This window comes from Tinamus guttatus, unplaced genomic scaffold (assembly GCF_059628265.1).
Source record: "Tinamus guttatus ecotype Peru unplaced genomic scaffold, ASM5962826v1 Tinamus_guttatus_pri_ptg000169l, whole genome shotgun sequence".
NCBI lineage: Eukaryota > Metazoa > Chordata > Aves > Tinamiformes > Tinamidae > Tinamus > Tinamus guttatus.
Window position 1 is genome coordinate 2,628,720 of NW_028288703.1, and position 20,247 is coordinate 2,648,966.

Sequence of the window (20,247 nt, forward strand, 5' to 3'; positions counted from 1 at the left end):
TTTAACAAGGCCAACAGCGTTGATGAGAATTGACTGAACACAGCACTGTACATTCCTTTGCTGCTTATGCTGATTTTATTTGCTTTAATTAAAAAAGTTTGGCAATATTAAAATGGTCAAAATTTCCCTGCAGTAAGTTTAGGAAATGTGTCAGTAATTTTAAAATATGCAGCATAATGTTGCAAGAAATGCAATGTTACATATTTTACATAACATTGCCTATTACCGTTTATTATTGCTGACACATCTCAATCTAAAATGGACTCGGTATGCATCCTGCAAGAGCCTAATATGCACATAGATTTAAACAAACTTTTTTTTTTCCAGTATTGTGTATTATAATTGGAGGAAATAGAAGAAATACAGAATCTTCACAAATTTTGACTTGTAGAGAAAAAATGAATTATTTTAACTCCAAATTAGAGACATTGTACAACTGCCTGTATTTTATGATACTGGTACAATTGGGAAAAAATATATATGTAATATATGTTTTTGTTTTCAGCAATTTTCCTTGTATTAAAGAAATTGGTCAGGCAAATATTTCTTCCCTGACAAAAAGTTGGAAAATTTTCCAGAGGTTCTTATTGCTTTAATTTTATTGTTATTTTTTATGCTACAGTACAGAAAATTAATCTCAGCAAATAATAGAGTTTTGCCCTTTTTCAGGTGCTTGATTGTTTGCTGCAGAGCACAGATGTCCAATAACAAAGTCTGTTCGAGACTCAAGAGCTTCCTTGCGGGTTGACCCATAGAGGCTGTTTCACACTGTACTGGTTTGATACTCAAGAAAAAGGTCATGTTTTATTTAAAAATGATAAATTGGGAAAAGAAAATAAACAACATACAAAATTAAAAAATGCACCTTGTATAAAGTGCATTCATGAAAATTGCAGATTTGATTACTGCAATGGTAATAACTTACGCTGTTGTACTTACTCGTGCGTATTTTCATTCCAGTTGGATACACATACTAACCAGCACAGCATGCTAATAGCAAATAGCACATTTCAATATTTAATAGAGTGTAATTTACTTCTGGAGAATAGCTGAGCATTCAAGCTTAGCAGTAAGATCTGCAACACCAATAATGCGTAAACACTTAAATGTTTGCCAGGAACAAACATGCAAGTGTCTTGAATCCCATCAGTCTGAAATTATTCTTTAATTTAACTGCACTAATTCAAAGGCAATTATATTAATCATTAGTTCAACCCTGATTTGCACCACAGCTTGCTAGCAAATGCCTTAGCCCTCCATTTCATGTGCTACAGTTCTTACTCTACCTGGAAGTTGATCTCCATCCTCCTGTTTCAAACCTGCATGATGATTTTTACAAAAAGTTAACAGCAATAAAGGCAAACACCCCAAAAGACCAACACACACACATTTGCACCTGGGGGGACTTCAGAGAATTGCAGGTTTCTATAGGAGACAACATTACAGAGGCTGGAGCACAAAGTGGCAGCTGCAAGTGGCTCTGGCCACTCTTCTGCACCAGCACAAAGCAATTAGAAACACTAGAAAATAATTTGCTAGGTATTACAGCTATATCCTATTAGATTTAGTGTCTGCTCTACCAATTCTTACATATATTTAAAGAAAGTCTGTCTGGCTATTCATTAATGTAGTGCAGTCCATTACCTTCTACCTCAGCGTTGCTTTTCCCTGCCTTTCAAGGCTATCCACAGAGAAGCAGAAGAGCATTACCAGTGTCCTGGGCAAAATGAAATGCAGAGAAGGGCAAGCCAGAGAAGTGCAGGACCTTCTGGCAGAGAGCTGTTACTTGCAAGCAGACACCAATGTCTCTGCTTCCCACCTGCGATACCCTCACACGAAGCCAGGCCAGACCCTGCCGGCTCGCGCAGGGCCCAGCGCAGCAGCCGGGCGCAGCGACGGCAAGATCAGACCCTAAGACACTGTTCACACTCGCTGATGTGAAAGGTGGCCTAGCAGGTACTGCACATTTCTGCACAGAAATGGTCAACAGCTTGTAAAAGCATCACAGGAACAGGGATTCTGCTCACAGAAACAGAGTCACATGCAACCATTTCAACCATCTGATAGAATGTAAAATGTTCAGTAAAGTTCTGCTTATGCTATTAATTGCAAAAGCTATTAAAAAGAGTGGAAATGTCTAAAAATGTATGTTAACTTGCCCTTAAATATGACTGAGAGTTAAATACTCTTATAACCAACTTCCTTATTGAGATGAAAATTTTTGAAAGTAGACTTGGGCAATTTACAAAAGACTGTGAACAAAAACTAGTAAGGACACACATTAAATCTGCTGCTTAGTGTGCAACCCACAAATTACCTATTGCCAACATCGCTCTATAATAAGGTGAAAGTCTGGAGATAATTTCGATTTCATTAACTGACACCTAAAATGGAAGTTAAACAGTCTGTTATCATTTCTTGCCACTTAATTTCTTCTGTTTTACTAGGCTTACTCTGACCTCTCCATTAATTAAAATGCCTTTACTTATATTGCTGTTCTGATAGTCATTCACTGACATTAAATGACTTAGTGTAAAAAAAAAAAAAAAAATCTTATCCTCAATTTATTTTTGAGGTTCAAAGAAAGATATTATTTCTATGGTTAAGTTTGAGAAAAAAAATATTACACAGATGTAAATGCACAGGAGCAAAACTAGCAGATTTTAGATGAGTATGGATTTATGTCAAAAACATGGCAACAGGAGCATACCCAGGTGTTCCCTTGCGTTTGGTTATGTACTGAGAGTCTGCAACTTCACACTGGAAAAACTTCTTGTTATCCAACGTATATATTGGTTAACAGATTTTGCTTTTCCTGTGTGATGTGTAAAGACAAAAACATATACCAAAAGTCTGTAGAATTGCATTTATTTGCAAAGAATTGAGGAAAGCTTTGGCTATACAAAGCCCAAGTGCTTGCCTGGGTGCATCCATACGTGTTGTGAAATTTACCTTTCTTATCCTTCTTTTCTTCTTCTTCACCTCCAGCACCTAACAGAGTAAAGATGATGCCTGTCTGAGAATTCACACCCACAGCAGTTACCAGCATTCGTCCAGAGCCTTCCATGACGTGAGTACCTGAAAATATGCAATATAAGTTAGATGTATTTTACTAATATATTAAAAAGCACAACCATTAAAATATTTTATGTACGATTTGAAATAAAGTTGAGACACTAAAAAAAGAAAAAACAACTGTTCATCGTCACTCTCAAATGAGAATGGACAGTTGATCCTAAAGCTTAGGAAGCATTAACCACAAAACATTAATTCAACATCAGCCACACAATCATGTGTCCTTTGCAACAAAAATTTAGCCACTAACTTAAAGTTCGTCTGCTTTTGGAAGATAATTAACTTAGCTTCACATAATTAAACCTTGCAACTTGGAAAACATCTTTTAGGAGTGCCACAAACATTCCTCTTCTGTGAAACTGTTCCAGACTAAACCGATGATATAAGAAATATGTAAGCACATTAAATATAGGGGAAATTTCATCTTTCTCGGTTATGGTTGATTCACAAGCACAGAAAAAAAATCCACCTGTGAAAATCATTTCAAATTTCTCAAACTGAGAAAGATTTTCAAAGGAGATGTTTTTTGAGTATCAAGAAAAAAAATAAAACATTGACAAATACTTGAAAAAACAATTCAGTATCCACAAAGATTTCTATTGCTCTAAAACAAATAAAAATGTATGGTGCTTCCAAAAATGATCATCTGATTATCTAGATATTTCTATCGTTGTATTAATTAAATGAATTCCTTTGGATAAGTGTTTCATGCACTTATTTTGTAGAAATTATTTATTTACAGCTTATTTCTAACTTTATATATTCTCAGACATTTGCTTCACTTAGAAAATTAAAAGTGCAAGATTAAACAATGCAAACCTGTCATGGAAATTAATCTTTCCATTCTTTCCTTCTTTCTTTCTTTTTTTTTTTAAATGCGCACTATATATTGTGAGAATGACCTTCCTCTAAGATAACTAATATAATCCACATTCTAATACACATATTAATTTGAAAGATTTGACTGTTATGCTAATTGCTTACAGGAACAAAAGAAAAACTAGAAATAGAATTTTTGCCACACAGAGAAATAAGAATAAAACTGACACGTAGTGATGAATCATTGAACCTTGAACAATGCTAGGTGCATCTAAATTCACAGCCTGGCAGAAGCTTCCTGCTTGTGGGAACACAAACTAGCAACTACTCCAAGTTAGGCGATAACCTGTCACTGCAAGAAAGTGCAAGTTTACTGCGTTCGGTTTTGTTATTTAAATACTCTTTGCTGTGTGTGAATAAATGGAAAAGAAAGTAAATGGAAAGCTATGAAAAATAGACTGTAAGATAGAAATAAAGTTTTGAGAAAAAATAGTTGGTACAGGTGTAAGCATATTGACACCACCAGGTTAATTATGGATAAAGGCATGGTTAAGTAAACCAGAAGTGTTTCATATACTAAATGAATTTGTTTTAGACCAAACTATATTTTAGAACTAATCATACATTACCACAGAGTTGCAGCTGGGAATATTATTTATTTCTAGTGGAGTCTCTTATTTGGCATTCAGATCTACAAAACCTGAATGGCCATGGAAAGAGTCTTTCTTCCTCAGCTCTTTAAAACATATTTTAGTGGATTGAGTCTCATCTTTACATATTTGTGTTATGTGAAAAGCTGAAAAAGTGAAAGATACAGGAACATGTTGTTACAAAAATAATTAAACATGCATCCCTGCAACCCAGTTTTTACAAAAATTTCAACCTTTTTTCTTCTTACTGCTTATCCATTTGCAGTCCTCAGGCCTACTAAGCAATGCAACTATTTATAATCAAAATCTCTTTCTCTAAATAATCAAAATCTCTCATGTTCTTAAAAGGAAAACAGAAACACGGTGCAGAGGGAACATCTGCCAAGCCTAAGCCTCATTTGAGAGCATAAATACCTCATCACAACACCAAGAAAATTTCAGCAGAAATCAGCCAAACGGCAACAAAAATGCAGTAATGGACGTTACGGGTTTACAAAACAGGCGCTCTCGGTGCGCGGAGGCCCGGACACCCTGTGGGCAGCTCCCGGCTCGGCCTGCTCCGGGTCTCGGAGGGCGGCAGCAAGCAAGTGCTCGTGGCAGCTCCTCGGGCCCTGCCCACAGGAGCTGCCTGTGTGCCGGCCTGCACAGGCTGCTCCAGCCTTCACCTGGCCTCCTCCTCCTCGTCCTCCTCCCGAGCCAGCTCCGCAAGGGGCAGCTCAGCCTGCACCTGATGGTGTCCGAGCGTCTGTCTCTGGGGCCAGAACATGCACAGCGCCTTGTACCGGCACAAGGCACTTTTTGAAGTTATAACAGCACTTAAAATACGTTTTAGTTAAGAACTTGCTTTTAGCATTTTAAGGCATCTGTTCTGCACAGGACTCTAAAGGCAGCGTATAGCCCCTAGGTCTCAAAATTAGCTTTGCCCACCAGATTTCAAGTTTCTCTCTCCACCCTTGGAGCCTTGTGAGATCAACTTTTCTTAGTCTTGCAAAACATAATTCAAAATGTATAATTACATTACAGTATAATTAATTTATTCTCACTTGAATGAAGAAGTGGGCTCTATGACTTTGATCAGATGTCATTAAACAAATGGATTTAAGGAATGAATGCATGTTTTTCACGTTGATGGGGAAGAGCTGACTCTCTTCCCTTTTGAAGCCAAAATTTCAATACAACTAGAAAATATATTTTACATGCTGAGTATTTAATTTGAAGTTGATTACTAATTAATACTCAAAGATACAAAATGAAGGAGTCTAGTTCAGTAAGAAAAGAGATAAATGGATTAGAAACCAAGGAAACTAGGTAGCATGTATGTCTTCAGGATAAAAATGTCTGAACATAAGACTGCTGAAAAACACTAAAGTCTAATAATCGTACTTGACAAATAGGCTGGAAATTTTAAAAAAAGAAGAAAAAAGAAAATAAGGTAGTATACCAGCTCGGGGGGTTGACCCTATTTACTTCCACCAAACTAGCGCTGAACAGGAAGTACCCATCTGCAGGTCTAAGCACCTATTTTAATCACTGCAGTTTTTAGAAGTAACTGAAGTTACTACAAAGTGAAATAATCATCAGAATATCCTTGATAAACAAAAATAAAAAGCTTTCCAGGAAAATCATGTACATGTAATTGCAAGATATTCAAAATAAATAGAGACATTAATAGTTGGACACTCTATTGTGAGAATTTCTGCTTTGCAAGACTTTGAATATTTACTGGCAAGAAACTGAGAGAAAATCTGAGCTATTTTTCTTCAGGCAAGAGCTGACCTGATTCCTTAATCAAGCTTCTTTTAAAAAGAAAAACTAATAAAGCACAGTGATGAACAAATTTTATTTGTTCTTGAGCAAAGAGACTTGTGTTTTGCATCCTTTCTGTGTGCATTGATTTAAAAAAAATAAAAATTATGAAGGTTAAATTAGGATGAAGTAATGTTCTATTAGTTTCAATTCCATGAGAACTCTCTTAGGCAAGTTACTCCGTGCAACCCTTTCATACTGTAATCAAATTAATCTAAACTCTTGACAAAAAATGTTAAATAACGATCCCTTAAGATCTTGTTTTCCTGACAGCTATTTTACCTTTAGAGTATAGGGTACCCCAAAGTACTTCTCTGTGTCTAATACTGACGCCAGACTCACGTTCAAAGCTTCTGTATTTAGAAATCACGGATCTCTGAACTTATGAACTCTCTGAAGCTCAAAGGATGCATCAGCTGCAGTGAAGAGCGAGCAGTCGCCAGGTGGGTTAGCTGCTAACAGCCCTAAAGAAAGAACAACTTCTACACAGGAGTAAGGGGGAAGCATAGAAAAGATGCTGCTTATTTTGGTTTCAGGTATATCAGAGTTTGTATTTTCATTTTTGCCTTCCTAGGTGGTACCAAATGTGCTATATAAAGATGGAAATGAACCATCTGTTTCAGTCAGCACTTGCATTTTTAGAATTGCTTCTTGAGTATCGTAAATGACTGTCTTGATGATTAAACAGGACATTAAGCAGTGAAACTCATTTAGTTTAATTATGCCATTGAATCTAAGTGAACATAAAGAATGCTGTTTCAGGTGCCAACCGTGTAAATAATACTTCCTGATTCGGGGTGTTTATCTTTCACCAAATTTCAGCTCACAAAAATGACAAACTGTGACACAAATCCAACTGTTGCATTTTTGCAGCTCTTCCTCCGTGCAGACGGAAGCGGCGCTTCCCTTCCCACGGTGACGCCAGGGAGACGCCGCCAGGCACCGGCCTGACCATCTGCGCCCGCCTCCCGAGGGAACCTGCCCGAAGGCCCCGCGGCTGCGGCGCGGCCAAGGGCCCCGCGCGGCTCTGCAGCAGCCGCAACACTTTCCAGGAATGAAAACTGCCATTTCTGTTTTTAAAACCACTGCTTGGGGATCTCTGACATAGTGACATCAGCGGCTTGTCATTTCCAGATCACATCTGAGAGAAAATCTGTTGACAGGCAACCTATATAAAAACTGCATTTTCTTTGCAACCTATTTATTGTGTAGAATATTGCAAAATGCAAGTATTACAAATAACTTGAATTTATCTTGACTACTACTGACCGTAAGTCAAATCTACAATATTTAGTTTATCAATTTCCTTTTAACACATTTACTGTTTGTTTCTTTTTCTAGTAAATGCAGAAACAAAAGTGTTTAAGGATGCTTTAAAAGGCATTAAAAATCAACAGTTAAATCTTGTGTTTAATGAGCTAAAATAATCATTTCCTAGAATTATACTTTTCCTATAAAAGCATTTCATTACTTTTCACTTATTATTTCTGATCATAACATTTATTTTATTAACACAAAATCAAAAACCAAAAGTGTACCAATTGTAGGAAGAGTGTGCAAGGCCAGCAGTCAAAGAGCAGGTGTTCTTAGAGATTACCAAAACTTGATGATGTGGCAAGAAAAGAGCACGAGCAAAGCAGTGTGCGGGGTAAGCTCAGCAAAATGCAGCCCATTTACCTGACAGCAGCATTGGGTCTTTGTCGACAGATTTGCGGACCTGGTCTGACTCTCCAGTTAAAGAACTTTCATCAATTTTAAGATCGTTTCCTTGAATAAATATCCCATCCGCAGGGAGAAGATCACCTTTCGGTAAAAAACACAGGAATAGTGGCTTAGAAAGATTGCTTTTAGAACTACATAATCACATTCCCAACAACAATTACACAAAAATGTAAAATGAAAGCAAAGTTGAAAGAACAGCTACCACAATGGGTTGTTTTTGCTAATATTGCTCATGTTCGTCTACATCACCATGACTTTTCTCTTAAATCTATAAGGGAAGGGCTCATGTACTTTGTGCCTCTTGCTATCTCAGTGTGAGCTTGCATATGGTGAACTGGACCATAAAGCATCAACCCAGCAGAAAGGCCCCATCCAGGGAAACTTGCCAATCCCAAGTGCTGGAGCAATCCTGGCTGCACCACTCCCCATCACAGGGCGTTTAAAAATAATTCCTTTTACTCCTAACTGGAAAGGAACCCAGAAGGCCACATACTGAAATCCTCCATAAAAGAGGATTACTGCTCTTCTCAGAGAAAGGTAGCGAAGATTACAAAAATAAAGTTACCAAAATGCCATTTTATAGCAAGTACCTTAGATGAAGCTTTCCTTCTGCCCTAACGGCAGCAGGTAGGAATTATGCTACCGCAGACAATAACCACATAACTCCTTACTCTTTGCATCAAGTACTAAAAATTAAGTCCAAAATATACTTTATCCCACGCAAGAGTGAGAAGAGGGAGGAGAGATGTAAATGAAGTTCAAAAAAGCAGAGGACTGCTTGGTCCAACTTACCATATTTCACCTGTGCAATGTCACCAACTACTATCTCCGCCACCGGGATCTGGATGACCTGCCCACCTCGGACAACTGTGAACTTCTGCTCCTGCTCAATGCGGCTCTGCAGCCCCCGGAACTGCTTCTCCTTGCTCCAGTCATTAAAGGCAGTGACGAGTACGACGCAAATGACGGAGAGCAGGATGGCGGCACCTTCAATCCAGCCAGCTTCAGCCTCGCCCTCATCCTCGGCGCCTCCTGTAGCGGTTCCGCATCCTGAAAGACAGGGCGAGGAAGCGTCCAGTGGAGCACAGTAAGAAAATAACCAAAAGTCATCAAAAGACAGACGTTTTAAAGACTGAACTTCCACTGAGTGGACGAAAGGGAAATTCATACATAATTCTTACTAATTTCCTCTGTAGTTTAAAATGAGTCTTAGCCTAATTGAGAGGCCATGCACATTTCCAAGCAAAAAGGCTTTCCGAGCAGGAAGGCGCGACCTGTGTGCATGACTATTACTAAGGAATTTCAAGAACGAGATTAAGCACCCTTTTGCAGGTTCTATACCTGGAGTTGCTTAAAAGCAGAAGCAAACACCAGCCACAGAAGCACAGGTACAATTTGCTCCATTGGCAGAATATTACTTTCTAGAAAGATTACTGAGCTTTACCCATTTAACCTTTAAATCATCCCAGGTGCTTGATTTTAGATCCCTTTTCTAGATCAGGGGCTTCACTTTTGCCTTGCTTGGATTAAAATGTTACCCTGGGCAACTAATTCTGTTCTGGCAAATATAAGAAAAAAGTTTGCTACTCGCGCTTTATTAGGCACTGTCTAGAATGAGGCATCACAAAGCTCCATTTCACCCAGCAAAACCCCTTTCTTGCTCCTCACAAAAAAATACAACTTGAGGCAAGCACAGCACGAGATGGATTTTATTTGTCTATTTTAAAATCTTGGCTGAACTTGAAGCTGGCTCAGCTCTTTGGGACTTCTGCATAGTCCTGCTAAGGTGGTGTTTATTCTACCCTATTCTGGAGCAGGTTTTCTTATGCTTTCACTGAAAACCTTCTGTCATTTCTGCATGAAGATATTCTGCTGGATCAAGAGTTAACACTACGTCATACTCCCCTGATATCTTTTTAATCTGAACTATAGCAGCAAACTTGAAAAATCAACTGCTTGAAAGAGACAAAGCAGCCATGTCCTTAAGCATGAAAATCCCATTCCGGCCCTGGACAGACCAAGCTCAAATCAAGTTCCTGGAAAGCATCCCTAAATTTGACAAGTCTCAGGATTGAGCAATAATTCGTGCTTTTACTCATCAAACATGGAGAAAATTCTCCATAACCCAGTGAAAATCACCGGGGTTCAAATGTGCTTCGTTTATTTTGTGTGTGTTTGGTCAAACAGAGCTGCACTGACATGGAGGAAAGCCCTGGTGAAGGGAGAAAGGAAGTTTTGGGTGAGAGCGCCCTAAGAAAGGAAATTACGGGTCAGACATGGACAGAAATAAGACTTGTAGATGGAGGGAGGAGATGCTGAGGTACTTCATGGATTTTAATATCCCCACAGGCACAACTTGGCCTGGCTCATGCATCATCATAGGCAGGTGTTGCTTGTGGACAAGCTCATCCTCTTTCCACCCAACCCAGCTCAGGATTAAAGCGACCAGCCAGGACCCGAGAGGCACCGACTGGGAGCCTCTATCCGCTGCTCTGAGCTCCTGCGCAAGGTTGAGGAGCGCCGTGAAGTTGGGCAGGTGAGAAGCGAAGCTCCCCGTGCAGCCAACCCTGCCCTCTCCTAATCCCTCTCTGCTTGCCCTGATGAGGGAATTTAATCCAGGGCTCCCAGATGTCAGGTCGGGTGGTTCTTGCTGTCCAGAAAAAAGCAGCATTTCTGCATGGGGATGTTTTAGGTGCCGACACAGCCCAATCTGTTCACCTGCCCTCAAAACCAGCAAGGATGCAGGATTTCAGGTGTGTAGGAATGTGAGAGATTAGGAAAAGCCAGAGATGACCTAGCTGCCAGGAAACGTGCTGTGGCTTTGTTTCAAAATTATCTTTTCTATTTTACTAGAAAATAAATATTGAATAGAAAATAAATCTGAACATTCCCTTTTAATAGAAAAAAAATGAAAATGTGGTTCTCTATTGCTATGGGCTTATAAAATTCTTTTTCATATACTTAGGGAAAATAATTTCCTTTTTTTGTCCACTGCCATTATATCACACTGCTTAATGAAATTATATAAAGAGCTATATGCATTCAGAGGAAGGAAATGCATGGATTCATAGGAAAAAAAACAAACACCTACTTTCTACATCTTACATGGTCTGTTCTTTTTCCCTAGTACACAGAGTGATAGGGTGTCAACTTATATATGAGAAAAAAAACTAATACAGAGGAGACAAACAAAAGAGTAAAGAACAGTATGTCAAAGGAGACCACACAAAAGGTATTTTAAATGATCTAATGACTGTTCATATGACCTTTAAAAATTGTGTTAAGATCTACAATTGCTGTTAAACTTTCAAAAGGTAGTACTTAGTTTATGACATGACAAAATCAAGTATTACCAATGCTTGAATTTTTATCACTGAAAGGCAGTGATGGAGAAGAATCATGAAAATATTTTTAAGGCAGAACTAGATGATATGAACGTAGCAGAGTTTAACTCCAAGACGATGAACTGTGAAACAGTCATTTAAAATTTATATTTAGCACAGCTTCTATCCACCTGAGAAGTCATTTTCAGTAAAGTAATCAAGATTTTAATATGGAAACATTTTCTACCATAACTGAACACACGTGCGTGTGTTCCCAGAAGACCCATGCTCATGAGACAGAAAACTCACACCTCACTGAAAGGGAGGACAGACTTGGCTGAGTCAGGAGTGAGCAGGGCTGTGGCTTCCATTCTGTGATTCCTTGGCACCAGACAGCAGGGGAAGCCGGAACAGGGACTCAGCTTATCCCAAAAGCTGTGCAGGAACCATGGCTGGGCCTCCCGCCCCCGAGCGGTGGGAGGGCCCAACCAAGGGCCTGAAAGGACTTCAGAAATAAAGGGGGCATCTCAGCAGAGCATCCTCCAAAAAAAGGAAAGAGAGAATGGAATTGTAGAAGCTTAAAATTTTGACCAGAAAGAGGTCAGCAAAGACTGCTGAAAGATGGTTCTGTAGAAAGGAGATGAAAGGGAAAGACAGAAATGAAATGTAAAGAGTATTCAGAGAAAAAAAGTATCTCAAAGCAACGTACATAAGTGATAGGTGCAAACCCACACCAGCTGGGGATTGAACCTCATCCCCTAAACCTGGGCGCAGGAGCCGTGGGCTCCAAACACGCCAGGGGCCTGGGCAGCCTGTCGGGGGGGGGGTGGAAATCCCAACACAGATACAAAGAGATTTTCTATAGCTGCTTGAACTACAACAGACTCAACTACAATAAGAATTGCAAGTAAAAACCCTATCATCTTAAGCTGGACCATAGCAATTTTTAAACCAGAGAAAGTATACTTTAAAAAAAAAAAAAAAAAAAAAAAACCCTGAGAACATCTGTATTGCTAAATCCCAACCTACAGCACATACTTCTCAGCTACTGATTTCAACCTACACTTTTCTATTTTTAAGCTGAGAATACCTCGTGGCATTTAAATTCCCTAGGAAAATCTCATAACGCCCCCAGAAGCAATTTTAGTCAGTCAAACTGTTTTTGTCATCAGAAAGACAAGAGTTCCTGTGCTTAAAACTTTGTATTTAATAGCTGGCTGTAAAGTCGTTTTTCCTTAGCTGCAGCTCTGGTGTTGACGTGATTAAAGCGAATTGTGCCGCTGCGTTACAGCGCTTGATCGATGCGCTGGGTTCTTGCTGCTCACATCACAAGCAGCGCTGCTTGTTTTGCCAAGTGGATTCACTTGGGGACCAAGAATGATAACCAGAAAACTGAGAGAGAAATATCGTAAGCTGTCTTCCTTAGTAAGATCCCCAAGTTGCAAAAAGATACTACCATATTTATATGAAAAAGACCCTTTTTGCCCCTTAGTGCTTCCTGTTAAATGAGGCACCAGCGAAGGGCAGAGGAGCAGGCGGCACCGTGGCCTCCCCCACCACATCCCCTTCGTCCCGCTCTCCGGGGCCCCTTCAGCCACGAGCAGCATTTTCTGGTGACACCGAGCGGCCGTGTGGAGCGGGTCCTGCAGAGCAGACTCCTGCAGCCCACGAGCGGGAGGCAGCTCGGGATAAACTCTTGCCAGCAGCACTCGGCTTGCTCGCTCCGCGGCACCTCGCTTGGTTACATAAGAGCTCTGCTGAGGCTGAAAGAAGACACTGTCCCCAAACGCCACTTACATAACCCTCAACTTTAGAGTTCAGTATTAAATATTTACACCTATTTTGACATTTCTCATGCAAGGGAAACAGAAGCACAAGCCCCGCAAGGCCACAGGCCGGCACCTGGCCCCACATGTGAGCAGAGCCCGGCCGACGAGAGCGCGTTCGAGGGCCCCGTGCGGCAGGAGAGCTGCCCTGCGAGCGCAGTGCTCTGGGCTCGGCTGCCGTGACTCATCGAGACTCACAAGGTCGTGTCCTCACGGACTCCTCTGCTCCCGGAGCAGGGAGGAATGGGAAGACTTGATGCTTCATCCCAGAACTCTAAATCCTGGTGTTGTGAACAATATTGAACAAATAAACTTGAAATAGTTGTGCAAAACCATAATGAAAACATTCTCTGGACAAATGACAGCTCCTGACAACCGACCTTCCAAGTCATCCCACTTGTGTTTTGGCAGCGATGCTTTTCTCCCAGCTCACTATGCATGCAGCGCCCTCTCCATATTTCTTTTAAACTTATGAGCTCTTGGCAGAGAGTGATTTGGGTTTTCCTGGCTGACTTAGAGATTCTGGGCATGAACCTCTTCTCATTGCTTCTTACAGAGAAACCAAATAACATACGATATTTCCAGATCTGTATCTTCAGATTTTGATATCACAGTACAAATATCATTTGATTAGAAAACCACAATATGGGATAAGCAGAACCTCACAGAACCTACTACATTTGAAAGATGTAATTCTTACAGATGTAATGATGGTTCCCAGGGAGGAGGGTGACAAAAGTCAGAAAACAGACTGACTTGATATTCAGCTACAAGTTGGGAGGTTTAGAGTCTATAAGTTCATAACTAGGAACTTCCAGATGAAGAAAATATTGAATAAAGTTTCAGAACAAACTTATCTAAAGTAGGCCATTTGTGAGCATGTTAGAATAAGGTATAAACTAGAATAAACATACAATATATTTTCATCTAAACATTCATTAAAAAGCAATTAATTTCACATAATTAGGTTTTCAGCAAGTATGCTTGCAGATAAATCCAGCTAGAATTTGCAAAATAAATGTTTTCACAAATTGTCAGAAATGCTTACCCCACAAGAAGGAACCATCTTGCACAGGAATTACAAACTGAATGAGACAGTAAGAACTTCTTTAAAATAATTTTTAACTAATTCTCAATTCTGAAGTGATTCATCTATATCAGAAAAAGATATTTCATTTTAGACTGAACCGAAAGCAAGGCCAAGCAATTTGCAGAAGAGAAGCACACGCAGCACAAACGAGGCATTGGTGATATCTGGGTATCAGGATTAACTGGCAAACTCAATTTGAAAGGTGTACTAGGTGGAATTAAAAATAACATATATGTACACATGTACCTGAGTGTGCTTGTGTGTGTGTGTGTATATATATATATATGTGTGTATATATATATATATATATATATAGGAGGGGAGATTGGGCAGGGGACGCCTTTTTTCATGATCACCCATCGTAAGCACAGACCTCAAATAGGATCTTGCGCCACTGCAAACAAACAAAAAAACTTTATGAATAAATCTGAAAGATAGAAAATGGAATTGCTGTTAGCTTGGTATTAATCCTGACGTAGCTGTCCATATGAATGCTGACATTTTTTCATTTGGATAAACTTAATAAAGGCTGAGCCACAATTTTATCCTTTATGTACGAAAAAGCTGCATAGAGAATGCTACAACCACTGGGGTAAAATTAAAGTTATCTTAGGAGAGCCTTAAAAAAATAGAGAAGTCCCGTTTAGGCCTTGAACAAACAGATGAATATATATATATATAGTCATAGGGAAACATGTTACATTGGGAGTCCAAACTCTCTAGATGCTCTGAGCCAAGAAGCCAGAAAGCTGGAGCTGTCTTTCTTGCTTACACTTACTCACATTTTGCCAACTGAATTCTTATAAGCCATCCCCATTTTTCCTGGCTAAAGAACAACAATCGTTAAAAGTTTTGAGGGCAGCATCTGCTTGAGTAACAGGTGCTTATACTGATTCATCACTTAACTGGTTGCTTGCTAATATAAAGAAAATGTGCTTGTTTCCAAAAATATTCTCTCCTTTTTTCCCTTAAAACAATCGCTTTAGCCAAGATGACTGCATTTAACATTTAACACTACAAAAGCTTGCATGACAGTATTGAAAATCCTGATTTTTTTTTAATAAAATTCAATAAGCTTTTCCATCAGGGCTACTAAAAACTGAACTGTACAACAAGAAATTGTGATTGCTGATTGATATACTTCCTTTTATATGTATGGCATTTAAAGTCTAATTCTCAACTTTTTCCAATCTACAAACCCTACAGAGAGAAACAAGCTACTAAGAACTACTTACTATATTTACTAATTTCAATTCCTACAGGTTCAATAGACCACAGGTTCAAAGTCACTGAATAAGAAAATCTGTAATCACGTGGCTTATACAGTCTTACACAACCAAGATTTTGCAAATTCAGAATACTAAGCCCATGCTCTTCTGAGCTTAGGCTATGGCAATGTGCTCTGGAGCTGGCTCTTGATGCACCTCATCCTCATTCAGCGTCATTCACTTCCCCATCCGTCATACTCTTGTCAAAAAGAAAACCAGGTTGGAAAAGATGTGCAAGATTTACAGACCTCAGCCACAAAACAAGCTCATACACTGCTGTGTTTATTACATTTATTAAATATCCAGGCTTCATCATTTGTGCTATAAAACAGTAAGAGGTGAAAAATCATGTGAGTAAAAGATTAAGCTTTCTAAGATATGTCTTGCACCAGAATGCATTAAAGTCTTCTACCAACAGTAGCAAATCTTACAGCCTAATAAGAGGAGTTTTACACTGCCAGTAGAGCTGCTATGCAAACATGCTTCTGGACCACCTTTTCCAGTGTAATTTCATGACAAAGGATTGCAGGCTAAACCCTCCCCAAACCCTAGCAGGGACAATCAGAAGATTAGTTTCTGAAGTACACTCCAGTTCCAAAGTAAAATGCTAATATAGATCCACTTAAAGCAGGCTAAAGCTATAGGTAATTAGAGCAATCATTAAAAAATATACATTCTACTATTTTGTATACAAACTTTAGTTTCAAACAATGCATAATTTTTTTTTAAGAACCTACAAGTTTATGCATACTTAAATAAGATACACAAAACATATTCTAGGGATACAAGCCAAAACTATATATGTAATAAATAAATAAACAGGAATCACATTTTTAACTTGTTCCTTTTCTACCAGGACACAGCCATATTTGAAGAGCAGCGCCCTTGCACCCAGGATTTGTGCTACCCCATCAGGTGCAGTGGATATGGGCTGTCACAGCCTCGCTCTCCCCCCGGTGCCTTATTTCCCTTGCACAGAGGGTGTGGGGGTGTGCATGGGGATGACTTATCTGCCTTACTGGAAAAGCTTAAAAAAGAAAACACCCCAGCCCAGTGTGCCTAAACAGATGAAAAATTTTGATTTTGAGAGTGGTTTTTCACATACCCTACCCAGGGCCTGCTGATGCACTTACCTTGTGCTGAGCTCAGCACCGCGTCCTCACGCCTGCTTTACTGCTGCTGCTTGCACCAGAACAAGCAGCAGCAAAGTGCTAAATACTGGCCTCATCATTAGTGTTGCTGCTCGAGCAGGCACAGCTGCCTGCCTCTACTTACCTAAATAATATTCTCCTCTGTCCAGGTTGGTGCAACCCTGGGCTGCTTGATGGTATTGGCAGCAGGGTTAGATTTTAAGTTTCTATGGAAAAGGCTGGTCAAGGTCCCATGAAATGCTACATATTGGCATTCATAATCTGTCTTCAAACAGGTAAAACATGGCTCAAATTGTAACAGGATTAATCAGTCTTCATATACATGTAAAATACAACAGGAAGGTGAGGTGTTCAAATTCTCACAAGTGAAATTCTTCACTGGAAACAACTGTCACACTACATGGACACTTAAGCTATCCAGGAATGATGGGGGATTTCCATCACTGAAAACTCTTTAAAATGAGCAGGACAGAGCTGTGGGCAAGGCGGCGGGAGCATCGCTGCCGGTGCTGCTGGCCCGGGGACGGAGCCGAGGCCAAGCAGCAGCCAAGAGGAGCACTCCTACCAGCACACACTAGTTTTAAGGCTGCATTGCTTATTGCTCTCTGAAGTTACTTTTAATTAAGTTTTATTAAGTTTAGTTGAACTGCTTCACTTAGTTTAATTTCTTTAAAACAACAGCTTATCTCCTAGGACCATTTTCTTTTAGCCACAGAGGCACACACAGGTACTGCTTTAAACATCATCTTGAGCCACGGAATTTCCTGTACTGGTTTCTAGTTTTACAGTAATACAAATGATAAATATTATTAAAACAAACAAAAACTCAAACCACAATAAAAACAGCAGCATGTTCACGTTTGGCAGGAACGGATTGCGCCCCGCCACAGAATCTGATAATTCTGAATGCTATTCCCAGTAGCAGATGAAAAGGCAGGGCTCCTGCAGGGCTAATCCTGCTATTAATTTCATATCCAATCCTCGTTTCCTGCCTGAGTGGCACCTGTGCCTTTCTCCGAGGCTGCCAATATGTGTTTGCATACACAAGAACCTATTTCAAGGTTTCCCCAGCAGGCATTTTATATATTTATACAGTTTAAGAGTGACTTGATTTTCATCAGAAGAATGTAGAATTTACACAGTCCCCAGAGAAAAACAAATAAATCTACGAAGACCTTACTTCTTGGAAACAAAATATGAAAAGTTTATTACCTTGGCAATAACTCTAAAGAAGAAAAGTGTTAAGACCCAGAGACTGGAGGAACAAGAGACTTCTAGCACCAGACAGAGAAGGCACTAAAATGAACACAGGCTGTCACAGCTAGGGGCAAAGAGAAGGGAGAGAAGCAAATCACAGAATAAAACCCAGGAAGATAGAGAGCTTCATACAATTTCTCTATGTCAAAAAAAAATGCAAGAACAGGAGACAAATCCTGCATGCAGATGTCAGCATTGGATGAAACTGGTCTAAGAGCTTGGTTCACCTGCCAATACAAGTAACAGATGGGTAGATGTTACCCTTGGGTGAAAAACAGGGAATGGAAACAGTTCAAGGCAGAATGTGAAACTTCGGCTTTTTATACTTGCAAATTGTATTAGAAAAGTGGTAATCCTTATTTTCCCCAGATGCCTCCATTATTTTGAAAGCCTGCTGTAAGTCACGAGAGCCAAATGCCCCTTAGGAGGAGAGATGTCATCAGAAAAGCACTAAAATCAGCAGCTAACCTATGGAAAGCAAAGGTTTGTAACCATGAAGAGACACTGCCCTCGCTACCACCACAGAAATCATCAGTACAGACTACAAGGCAGATGGAGATTTCACACTGTTGAGAGCTGCTCTTTTTCTATTATGTTTACTCAGGTACACGTATGCGCACTGACTAGATGTGCACACAATATATTCTAGATGCATATACTATGAGCACAACTGAGTATCAAAGTCTACCATGTGCTGGGGAAGCTTAGAAAGAAGACAAGCAACCACCAAAAAGTGACCGCATTCCTCAGGAGAGCTGTGCATCCGTTGAACCTTCCCTCCTCCTACATGGATGTCCTTGTCATGTCTTTGCCAACTCTCCATGTCAGAGCTTATGTCCCTGTTGAGCAAGCAATATGGCACATCACACAAATGATGAAACGGCTGAGTGGAGAACCATAGGAAATACAGACCCCAGCAAAGAGACCTTGTCAGGAGGTCAACAGGCATCTCGGCCACCCAGCCAAGCAGCGCTACGTCACCCCGGAGCAACTCATCGCACTTGGGAGGACCACGTTTCCCAGGAACGTGCCCTGGTTCTTTACCTGCTCATGCTCCTTAGCTTGCTGCACGCAAAAGGAGGGCTAACCCAGCTAAACCTCTGTTGAGCTGTATTACACAATGCAACAGATGACTGTGGTTTTGGTGGAGAGCTTTGCCTGCGGAATTTGGCAGAAGCTGACTCGACCAAGAGCAGCTTCCCTTTTTCTTCTGCCAAGCTGTACAGATCTATGCTTGAAAAGAGAAGTCATGACCACGGCATCACACTCAGCACAGAGATGTTAAAACACCTTATCTTGGGCTGCCTCCCCCTTCCCCCTCAAGTTGTAATCCATACAAGAAAATGGGTTTCCAAGAAAAAGCCTTAAAAGTTTGTTACATATCACATAAACAGTCACATGCTGACATCAAAATCTTTTGGCAATAGAGTGGGAAGACCCATATGTGACATGAGGCTTGAAACATAGCAACAAATTGGAAGATTCAGGAATAATTTAAAAGACCTTCATAATACGTTTACAATATGTTGGATTAAAGATATTTACCAACTTGATACATTCCCTCTGTGTGAAAAATATGCCCCAAACCTTCCAGGAAAACAATTCTAAAAGCAGGAGGAAAGCAGTGGCCACTGAATGAAACACGGTGCTGTGGGAAAACATGGACACATTTTCCCAGGCTGTGCTACCAAGCTTTGTTACATATTCCCATGAGAAAACAAACATTTTAAATACAGTATCAAAGATAAATTTATAGTCTGATGATGCAACTTTACCTCAAAAAAAAAAAAAAAAAACTGCACAGTTTTGCCCAAGAAAGTTTGCTCAACTGTTCCTGTAAATCATACTTTGTGATTTACGATGTCCCCAAGGAATTCTTCTATGTCTAGTTATATGAGGTAAGAAATAGCTTTTCCTCGATTTGACACCAAATGACTCCTTTCTCTTCCTGGGCACCTGCTGAAAACCACGTAATATATTTGAAATTCAGTGAGAAAGAAACAAAAGACACCTGATCATATAGAAAAGATTAAAGAATCATACGTATGCTACAAGAGCAAGGCTTAGCTACGTGCTTGTCTGGCTTGTGAATGGAAAAGGAAGAAGAAGGGTCTTCAAGGAAAGCAGCCAAAGGAAACTGAAGCAAATGCAAAAAGCAGTTCAAGGCTATATTTAGAGGAAGACATTCTTCGTACGCTTGCCAAGCTATTCACGTCATTTCACACAGCATGTTTTATCCAGCTTTAGAAGTCTATGAGAG

The 20,247-nt window shown here is 39.9% G+C and overlaps 1 protein-coding gene across 9 annotated transcripts in view; it reads right to left on the reverse strand.

The window, feature by feature from the left end:
- The window catches only part of ATP2B2 (ATPase plasma membrane Ca2+ transporting 2), a 198,821-nt gene that overhangs the window by 77,979 nt on the left and 100,595 nt on the right, over nt 1-20,247 (reverse strand). For 7 of the 9 annotated variants that reach the window (XM_088522895.1, XM_088522894.1, XM_088522901.1 and 4 more), the window contains 3 exons: nt 8,865-9,122; nt 8,028-8,153; nt 2,953-3,078 (listed from right to left, as the gene is read on the reverse strand). In XM_088522895.1, coding sequence (XP_088379021.1) covers nt 2,953-3,078; nt 8,028-8,153; nt 8,865-9,122 — 510 coding nt within the window. Of the gene's footprint in view, nt 1-1,286; nt 1,320-2,952; nt 3,079-8,027; nt 8,154-8,864; nt 9,123-20,247 lie in introns of all 9 variants that reach the window. The other 2 variants (XM_088522900.1, XM_088522899.1) reach the window with 1 other exon arrangement.